The sequence below is a fragment of the Canis aureus genome, chromosome 10 (assembly GCF_053574225.1).
Source record: "Canis aureus isolate CA01 chromosome 10, VMU_Caureus_v.1.0, whole genome shotgun sequence".
NCBI lineage: Eukaryota > Metazoa > Chordata > Mammalia > Carnivora > Canidae > Canis > Canis aureus.
Window position 1 is genome coordinate 2,657,044 of NC_135620.1, and position 10,677 is coordinate 2,667,720.

General features: G+C 44.1%; 1 protein-coding gene across 6 annotated transcripts in view; it reads left to right on the forward strand.

Annotated features, from left to right (window-relative positions):
• Positions 1 to 6,942, forward strand: part of MAPK9 (mitogen-activated protein kinase 9) — a 51,427-nt gene extending 44,485 nt beyond the window's left edge. For 5 of the 6 annotated variants that reach the window (XM_077911095.1, XM_077911098.1, XM_077911094.1 and 2 more), the window contains 3 exons: positions 1,039 to 1,102; positions 2,114 to 2,185; positions 3,840 to 6,942. In XM_077911095.1, the coding sequence (XP_077767221.1) occupies positions 1,039 to 1,102; positions 2,114 to 2,185; positions 3,840 to 3,982 (279 nt within the window). In that variant the 3' untranslated portion in view covers positions 3,983 to 6,942. Of the gene's footprint in view, positions 1 to 1,038; positions 1,103 to 2,113; positions 2,186 to 3,834 lie in introns of all 6 variants that reach the window. The other variant, XM_077911096.1, reaches the window with a different exon arrangement.
• Positions 6,943 to 10,677: the final 3,735 nt, after the last annotated feature.

Sequence of the window (10,677 nt, forward strand, 5' to 3'; positions counted from 1 at the left end):
GTGTGTAAAGGCAGGGAGTCCGCTTCCTTGGATCTTCTGTCGTTCCAGAATGCCTCAGTAAGGATAGCAAGTTCTAGATTTCAGAGGACTCCCGAATACAAAGAGGCCAGGGGTTGTCCAAGACCTGGCCTGCTTCTGGGACCTTTGCTCTGGGGCTGTCGCTCAGTGTACTTTAGGGGTGGACATGCTTCTGCTGTGGTGATAGCATTGTCTTCCTTTATGCAGATGCTGATGTATGAGTGTAATAACACGGTTTACTAAGCCTCCATCGTGTACCTGGCAAGGTGCCATGTGCTTTGCCTATAACACCTTGGTTAAGCCACCCCCTCAGAGAGGCTTAAGAAACTTGCTGAAAAGCACAAGTTTATTTATCCTTTCCCAGAGGCACTTGCTGGGCGAGTTCCACTTCCGAGCTCAGTGTTCAGGCGCATTTTCCCTTAGCAGCACCAGCATGGGTGATCTCTGGCTGTAAGCGAGATAACTGGCATAGGGGTGGGCTCATTTTAGGGCTGGCCTGTAGATATTTTTTTTTTTTTTTTAGTTTTTTTTTTTTTTTTTTGGCCTGTAGATTTAACCACCACAGAAACATAACGTTTCATATGAAAGTCCCATTTATAATAAGCATGTGATTTTTAAGGAAATTTTTGGGATGGCCCAATGTGAGCTGCGGATTGGGTACAGGGGCTCTAACATGAACTGTAAACCTGAGCTGGCATGTCCTTATCCAGGACTGGTCTCTAGGAAGTGGCTCAAATTACTGATTTTATAGTTACATTTGGACAGATGCCTTTAGGGTGTCTTGAGGTCATGTTATAATTAAGAGGACCATAATAGCTCCATTTTGGGGGGGGCTAATTTCCCTCTAATTATTTTGATTCTGAAAATGATGTAATATCACACTTATAAAGAAATCTTTAAAAAGCTACATATGAAATGAAAGCCACATGATACATAGATTAGACTCTCCCTGGTGATTTTAGTGTCTTCATGCCTCGTTATGGTTTTAACTGTTGACTTCATGTGTAATTTAATTTTCAGCCACCACCTCAGATTTACGATGCCCAGTTGGAAGAAAGAGAGCATGCAATTGAAGAGTGGAAAGGTAAAGAACAGAGCTGATTTTGCCACTCGCTTGCGGCACTTTACTCTCAGCAGTAGCCTTCCTAGGGTAGGAGCTAGGGACCATGCAGCCCCTCTCAGCCCATCTCTTCACAATCCCTAGCACAGAAGAAACTTGCAGATAACAATTAGTGAGGAGCAGGTATGGATTGCATATTGTTTGCTTCTGAAGACTGTAAGATAAACCAAACAACCCACAATAAACTAAACCCATAATCAGGAGGTCAAATAACAATTTTCCATTAAGAAGCAGAATCAGTAGTAGTTGAGAACCATGGTCAGTGCAGGTCAAAGGTGGCAATGTGCCCTGCCCAAGCAGATCATGTCTCCTTGCTCCGGGGCGTCCAGAGTGCCATGACCTGCATGAACACATGCTCAGCAGGCCGACACACACAGGCACAGCCTGTGGCCAACGGTTGGCTCATAGGCCTCCAGAAATGTTTGCAGTGTTCTCATCTTGATTCACAAAGGCCAAAATTTTAAGAACCCCTAATGCTTCCTTAGTATGTTGTTAGCTTTTCTCACAAAGCAGAATCAAGGAAATGGAGGTTGAAGCCAAGAAATGACTGAGGAACTTGGATTAATTTCTGGCCAGTCTGGAGGGGCTTCTCACCCATAGATAGATATCAGTTCCTTTTGGAGAATCCCAAGTAACAATGGAGAGAAACATGTGCAAACAGTGTGAAAGCATCCAGTACTCTGAAATGCTCTGTGAGAGCCCTTTTGCTGGTCTCCAGCCCCTTATAAAACCCCCTGTGGGTTCAGAACTGCCTATGTTTTTGGCTGCCCTAACAGTTGAGTTAAAGACGTGGGTGTTTTGGTTTTTGTAGGTGATACTATTGAGTTAACCAGATGATATTATTGAATTAACTGTATACCATAATTAAAAATAAGGCATCACAGTGCCCTTGGAGTGGTTCTGATTGATTAGAAAGCAGGGTTCAGAGACACAAAGAAACTGATGAAGCCTTTTAACTTGCATTTCCATTTGAAGAACTGATTTATAAAGAAGTGCTGGATTGGGAAGAAAGAAGCAAGAATGGTGTTGTGAAAGATCAGCCTTCAGGTTAGTGATTGCTTTAATAGTTTGATCTTAGCACCCCCTCAACCCCATTTCCAAACTGGCAGCAGTGCGCTAAATGCTGGCTTGACCAGCACTGGGCCTGAAAGCTCCCCGAGGTAGATGGTCTTCCTGTCTCAGTGTGTCGTGGTAGCAGCAGCTAACGGGTTACTGATGTAACAGGCACTAAACTGTGTTATAGACATCCCTGCTCTGCACTTGTCCCTGCTGCTGTCAGCTCAGTTTACAGATGAGGGAGCTGATTTAAAATGTTACCAATTTGTGTGACCCTCTTTGTACCACCACACACACACACACACACACACACACACACACACACAGTGATTAAAGAAAATTAGCATGAATCTAAGCAAAATGGAATTTGGTTTTCTTTTGAGAAAATCATTCATGTGATTCTCCTGTATTTGTACTTGGTCTGCCTGGGAATCTGTTCACACCGTGTGACTGTTAGAGACCTAACACATGTGTCAGTAGGATCCCACCTGCTTCCTAAGTGAACTCCTTTGAGTTGTATTTATCTTCTCACTTCACATCCTCTGCCACCCCCCACCTCCACCCCCACAGGAGCACACGCACACAGAAGTGCAGATTGCACCGTGTACTCATTCTTGAATTTTATATTCAGCATGACATATGTGTCAAGCATCTAGAGATTATGTAACTTTAGCACAGATTTAGGTGCTGTGGTTAATCAGGCACAAATTTAAGAATGCAAGCACTGGCCTCCAAGAGCTCAACTGTTTTATTTTTGCTCAAACCAGCCTAAAATATGGACAGTCGGTAATGGCATGGTTTTGTGTACTTCAGAAATCAAAACATCAGTATTGGAAAAAAAAAAAAAAAAACATCAGTATTGGGGATGTAGAAAACAAAAATAAAATGAACAAGAGGCCACTAAATTTTTTCCTTTTTTTTTTGTTTGTATACAGTCTTTAACAGTTTTTTTTTATTTAAATTCAGTTAGCCAACATATAGTACATCATTAGTTTCAGATGTAGAGTTAATAATTCATCAGTTGCATACAACACCCAGTGCTTCATCACATCACGTGCCCTCCTTAATGTGTATCACCCAGTTACCCCATCCCCTCACCCACTTCCCCTCCAGCAACCCTCAGTTTTGTTTCCTAGAGTTAAGAGCCTCTTATGGTTTGTCTCCCTCTCTGATTTCTTTCCACTCCATTTATATTACAAAAGAATTCTTCAAAGGTTCCTGTTTTTTCCCTTGGACAAAGTGTTGATGATTATAGCTGAAATGTCTGATGACCGTTGAACCCTATTTGGGCTTCAGCCTTTTGTGACACCTATATTTGTAGGATAGATGCAGCAATTTTCTATTAATATCTTTTTTAAAGAAGCATATTTTTCAAACATTATACACATGCACAGATGTGATGTTTAGCCACTAGGAAGAAAAGAAGAATGTTGTAGGGACAGACAAGACATTTTTGGAATACTGGACCCAAAGAGAGACTCCAGAAAAAGTTGGGCACGTGTAGCAGGCTCATGGGTTGTTAGTACGAGCAGTTAGGCTGGGGGGCCACAGAAGCATGGAGCTGAGAAAGGCCTCATGTCTCACTGCCCGAACCTGCAGCAGTGTCGTGCCTCAGATTTTATTATATTTGGTTTTCTTAGCACAGATGCAGCAGTAAGTAGCAATGCCACTCCTTCCCGGTCATCATCCATCAACGACATCTCATCCATGTCCACGGAGCAGACGCTGGCCTCAGACACAGACAGCAGCCTTGATGCCTCGACGGGACCCCTCGAAGGCTGCCGATGATAAGTCACAAGTAACAAGCTCGTCAACAGTGAAGGAGCTCTCGCTTCCATGGGCCTGAAATGCTTGGGGGTTGATGGAACCAAACAGAAAACTCCATGTTCTGCATGTAAGAAACACGATGCCTTGCCCCTACTCAGTTCTAATAGGATTGCCTGCCTAGATTCTACAACGAAGCAGATTATGTCTGGAGAAAACACGTGCAAGCCACACTCTTAGAGATTTTGTTCAAGGTCATTTCAGGTGAGCAATTAGAATAGACAATTTTTTTTTTAAGTTGTGCGGTCATAGTGACAATTTCTCATCCTCATAACTGTTGGGACTTACATGCATGTGACCACATGTGCTTGCTCAGACTTGCCATCTAGCACTTTGGAAATCAGTATTTAAATGCCAAATAATCTTCCAGGTAGTGCTGCTTCTAGAATGATCTCTTAATCCTCTCAAGTAATTTGGTGTCTGTCCAGAAAAAATAGATTTATGTGTTAATTGGCCACCATCATATTATCACGTCTTACCTTTTATGATACAATTTATTCTATCTTTTGTATTTCAGAAGGAATATAATTAAATCTATTTAATAAAAAAATACTTTTTTTTTAAATTTTCATGTTTTGGGCTGAGAATTATCACTGCTGAAATCTAGACATTTATATGGACACTTTGTTTCCTCTAAATTGTCTGAATTTGGGATGAGTGTACATTCATCTTTATTGCATGATAAAATTTTAAGTTTTGTGCTGCCTAAGACAGATATACCTTTAAAATCCTAATCTACCCTCACTCATTTTTCCTGGTCTTCTGGACTTATTAATTTAAAATCCCACCTAAAACTTCGCCTTCTTGATCAGGCACCTAACACTTCATGTCAACAACACAATGGCAGATTCTCAAGTCCATTAGCGGTGAGAGTAGAATTTGACAAGACGGTCACTGAAGCTGACTGCAGTGACTTCCTGAGCGCTTGCTTTCCCCAAGCCTGGTCAGGGTCATTCCCTCATTCCTGGGGAGGTGCACCATCTCCCAGGACAGCGTTTCCAATTTCCAACCTAATGTTCTTATTTGGCTTTTCTTTCTTTGCTGAAAGAAGCCACATAACCCCATCCATCCACCCCCAACCTCCCCACACTTGGATCTGTTCGAGGAAGCGAAGTGATTCCAAACGCCTGTGTGGTGGTGGTGGTGGTTTTTTCCACTTCGTGGAGCATCCCCTTTTCCTAAGGGAAACCCATGAATTTTCTGGGAAACCTCCTCATGGGGTTTTTTTGGAGGAAGTGCCCTCAAGAGTGGTGATTAACCATTGAGTACTTTCTGATTTAAAACTGCTCACCTGAAATTGATGCTTTCAGACTTTCTGATGTGGAAATTATTCAGAGTTCACTAAGCTACTGAGTACTGAAGTGTCACTGCAGAAATGGAGTTACAATGATCACATTTTTTTGGTTACCTGTGCTCCTAATGCTTGCCCCATGAGCTTATTCTGTTAAAAATTCATATCTTGTGTTTTACTGTTTTTGGAAGCTATTGGGTCAGCATTCTATAGGAATGTGTTCTGAGGAGGAACTTTGATAAGAAATTTTATTATAAATATTATCAAAAAGATATGATTCTCTCGCACCAGTTGTATCTTATTGGTGGGTCTGATCACTGGAAACTGGAACCCTTGATGAACAAAATTATTATTGAAGGTAATAGTTTTATATTGTGAGGTTTAGACACATTCAGGTATAAGATGGAAATTCTGACTTGGATTAAAGGAGAAATACCTATTATGATATGGCTCAGGATGGTTTTGGCTTTGGAGGCCTGATGGTATAGTGAAGAAAGTTATCATTATCTATATATAAACATCTTAAAATGGCCTTTTCTCTAATACATATTCTTTAAAAAGACTTCACTAAATCTATCTTTAAATAGAAAAAGAGAGAGGAGAATTTTTTAAATGTATGAACTGCCCTTGGCTTCTGTGAACGCGGCCTGGGGATCCATCCAAGGTCTGGATCCTGAGAGGAGCTTGGGTGCCTCTGCAGACTGGCTTTTTACTCAGTTATCATTCCTCCTGCATATTCTTGGATGGAGCTTGTCTGGGCGTGGGTGGGCTTCCTGCCATGCCCACCACCCATCAGACAGCAGGAGTGCACCAGGGTGGGACAGGCCACTGGCCGCAGAGAGCACAGCTCCCATAGAAATACCTCAGCCCCCATCATGGTCCTCCGTCCTGAGCCAAAATGTGCCAGGGTCCTGGTGCATTGCAGACAGTTTCAAACTGCTGTCTATGGATGAATGCTGATGTTGGGAAAAGAACTAAAACGTGCTCAGCTTTTTCATCTTTTCTATTTTATTTTTGTAATTTATATTGTACACAACCCTGGAAGTAACTATTTTGGACACATATTTTTATAAACCAGGTAATTTATTATTAGCCTGGAATTGGGACTAGGTTTATTTTATTTGTTGGCTTAGTTTTCAGTCAAAAAGGAAACGACTGCCTCCCCTATGTCAGGTCTTGACCTCAGGTGCAGGTTTCAGAGAGCAGAGAGGGTCTATCAGAGCAGGAGAACATTGTGGAAACACGGACTGCTCAGTGCTGATCAGTCGTGGTCGCAGAAATGGAAGTGGGGCTCTGTTCTTCTCTTGGGGACATGAAACTCAGAGCCTCCATGCTGGAAGGAGAAAACCCTTGGCAGGGCCCCCTGCTGACACCCAGAGTCCCTGGTTGAACCTCTGGATGGGATAATCCAGCAGTTTAATCCAGATTCAATACTGTGTAAGTCATGGTGACCATGTATGAGTCTGTCTGGTTGATTTCTAATGTCCTCCTCTGGTGTTTCATGCTGGTAGTAAATACAGGTGTGACCTTCAGATTGCAGATCTCAAAAGTAACATTGCCTAATGTTTTATAATAAAATATATTATGTGTGTTTTGATTAGTGAAAATAATACAGATACATTTTAAAAGAGAAGTATATAGCATGTCCAGTTCTTGTGTGTTTCTAAGTGACACTTGGCTATATTTCTACATCACCATCTCTGATTACAGACTTAACGTGAACACGGGTGGATGTTGGAGTGTCGTCATTTCCTTCCAATATTAGCAAATATTTTTAATCAAAAGGCAAAACGTTTCTTTTTCGTCTGTTGCTAAAAATGTCCTGCAAATTTCTGAATCTCAAGTTTTCAAAAATATGCAAGTATACTAATCAGATATTCCCGAGTATTGGTATAAGTGTTTTTCTCACAAGGTGTGGCCAGGAGGATCCACCGAGGGGTCTTTCCTTGTCTTACTTAGAATCCTTAATGGTGCCTATGTGCTTATAGTTTTGTGAACAGGATGAGCCACTTTGATTTCACTCCTAGTTTTGAGGTACTTGAAGATATTTACTACTCCGGGGCAACCAGGTAGCTCGGTTGGTCAGGTGTCCAACTTGATCTCTGCTCAGGTCTTGATCTCAGGGTCATGAGTTCAAGCCCTGCTTTGGGCTCCATGCTGGGCATGAAGCCTACTTAAAAAAGATGTTCACTATTTAAAATCACAGGACTACAAGGGTCCTCAGTGCCTCGCTTTCTCTTCTCTGCTTAAAAGAGCTAGAATCGTTCCAGATAGATGAGTGTTAGTCTTATTTTTTTAATAAATTTATTTTTTATTGGTGTTCAATTTACCAACATACAGAATAACACCCAGTGCTCATCCCGTCAAGTGCCCACCTCAGTGCCCGCCACCCAGTCACCCCCACCCCCTGCCCACCTCCCCTTCCACCACCCCTAGTTCGTTTCCCAGAGTTAGGCTTATTTTTTTTTAAAGATTTTATTTATTCATGAGAGACACAGAGAGAGAGAGAGAGAGAGAGAGAGAGACAGGCAGAGAGAGACACAGGCAGAGGGAGAAGCAGGCTCCATGCAGGAAGCTTGATGTGGGACTCGATCCTGGGTTCTCCAGGACTATGCCCTGGGCTGAAGGCAGCGCTAAACCGCTGAGCCACCCGGGCTGCCCTAGTCTTATTTTTAAAGTTCTCTAGAGAAGGAAAATATTTCTCTTGATACAGATCTGGGTCCCATTTTTTCCTACACCCTTCAGACTTTCAATGCAGACAGTACTAAAATACTTTTTTATATGGACTGAAAGGGTAAATGGAGTGGAGCAGGAGCTTTTTGGCAGGGGGGAGGGTAATCTTTCAAAAGTTCCTGAGGCTCCTCTGGCTATTGTATGAATTTAAGCATAAGGTTATCTTTGGCAATAAGGCAGTTATTCAATATTTTGCTTCCAGTAAGGAAAACTGGTAACAGACTGACAGAGCGGTCGATCACATCTTGTTGCGAGTGGCCATTGGGAACTTGTTCGCTGTGTCCTCAAGGCCCGTGGCCACACACTCCTTTCACACTTTGAAAGAGCAAGGCTTTGAGGGCCTGGAGTCCTTGTGAGCAAGGGTGTTTGCTTCTGCCCTTTCTCTGCTGGTGCTTTAAAGATGAGAGGGAAGTTCAGAGTGAGTTCTCTAACATAGCCCCAGCCCCGCACAACCCGGAGGCTGAGTGAGGAGGGAGCACAGGCATGCCTCCGAGCACACCTGGTGTTCGTGCAGGTATAGAACCAACTCATCTTTTAGTTATAAGTCCCATTGGAGGAGAGGGGGGCTGAGGCAAATGGTACTCCCTCCCAAGAAAATGCCATGAGCACAAAATTCTGCCATACTTTTCGAGGAGTCTTGGCCCCTGGTGGCTTCTGTGTGAAGAGCTCCATTCTAGAAGCAGCTTCTAGATGCTTTGTGTGTGGGAAGGGAAGCAGAGCCTGCACAAGAAGCCTGTTCCACTCTTACCAACTGTGACACTTTCACACGGATGTCAGACATCATCAGGGACGTCTTCACTCTGAGCCCCAGCACTAGTCAGTAGTTTCAAAAAGAGAACATAGGGGTTCAAGTCCCATGAAATGGATCATTTCTATTATTCCTTCCATGTGGAATTTAAGTGCAAGATTGAAAGGTGCTCTAGGATTATATTACAGACTTCATGGATAAACGGATAAAATTAAGTCCCATCTCTTCATTTTAAAGAAGTAGTTCGTGGGGCACCTGAGTAGTTCAGCAGTTGAGCGTCTGCCTTTGGCTCAGGACGTGATCCTGGGGTCCTGGGGTTGAGTCCCACGTTGGGCTTCCTGCAGGGAGCCTGCTCCTCCCTCTGCCTATGTCTCCGCTTCTCTTTGTGTCTCTCATGAATAAATAAATAAAATAAAAAATTTTTAAAAGAGTGAGGATGGATGGACAGACCCTCCAGTCAACACCTGGCTCAAGGGCAGGAAATCAACTGAGGGGGCTGCCCATCCTCCACTTAGATGGCTTTAATGAAAGGAAGGCCCTCCACGCATGTGCGCGGAGTCTTGTGTAGTTTTGACTGTCAGTTCTTCCTTAAACAAAACTGAATCCTGGCTCCCACAGCTTCCATGACGGCACCCCAGGCGCCCTTGTGTGAAACAGAAGAAATTGATCCATCTCAGGAGACAGGCTTCCCTCCATTTGTTGAGAAGCTAAGCTCTAAATCTTCATCTCTCTAGCTTCAACTCAGAGTTTGTCCAGCCCTCTCCCACATGACCCCACCCCACCCCAGAACCTCACCATCTTGGTGCCCCTACAAATGTGGGTTCCAAGGCGAATGTAATGTTCCAGATAGAGCCTGAGCAGTGTAACAGTCTGCAACTGACAGTCTCGGGGGCCTTAGCTTGACCAGCATGGCACACATGATGCCTGGAGTCCATTGGGGTCACTGGATTTTGTGCTCTTGCAGTTAATCCTGACTCTGTCATCCTTCACAAGCATTCTCTCCGTCAGCTTGTGACCTCTGTCAGTTTTTAAGAACATGAATATGCCTCGTGAAAATTCATCCAAGTGTTAACAGCCTTGAGTGGCAGAACAGAGCCTCGAGGCTGACCCCATCTGTCACAGAGAGGCACCCAGGTGGCCAGTGCTTTGTCGCCTCCTTGGTGACAGCCCCTCCGCTCAACAGCGACGTCATCCAGCTCGTGCAGCGTGTCATCTTGCCACCAGGTCAGGAAGCAGGACCTTGATGGACGCCACACAGAAATCATGAAGGCACTTTGGCAGCATCCTGTGAGCTACTTCCTGGTCACATCTCAGGAGGAGAAAGGCATCTGTCACTGTGCACTGGTGCTCAGAATTCATGCTTTCGTTTTCTCTTGGGCAGAGCAGGTGCAGAGCGCCAGCTTCCTCTTCTATATCTATGTTCCTGACAGCCCATGGCCAGTTGTCCTAGTATCAGCAGGTCAGTGGGTAGGGGCCACGGTAGAAGCACATGGTGGCCTTACCCTGTCTCCGTGTCTGGCCCCGACACTGAGACGCTCTCACGTGGCCCATCCACGACAGAAGCATGTGTCAGGCAGAGCCTGGCCCCGGCCTCGGATGAGTGCAGAGGCTTAGCGCCTTGAGCACACACGCCGTTTCGGGAGGCCTCCTTGGTTTTCTCTTCAAGGAATAACCATCACACTACTGTCAAGAATCTGTAAGAAGTATTTGAGCAGCAATATTCAGCTGTATGAGTTTATTTTCACATCCCATCAGAGGTGGTCCCTCTCCGGATGTGCAGTAGAGTCTCCTGCCCCATTCCCCACCTCCAGTCACGCATGTTAGAGGGAGTGAGCTCCTAACCTGACATCCCCCTTGACTCGCTCCTCTTTGCAACACAAATCAAGA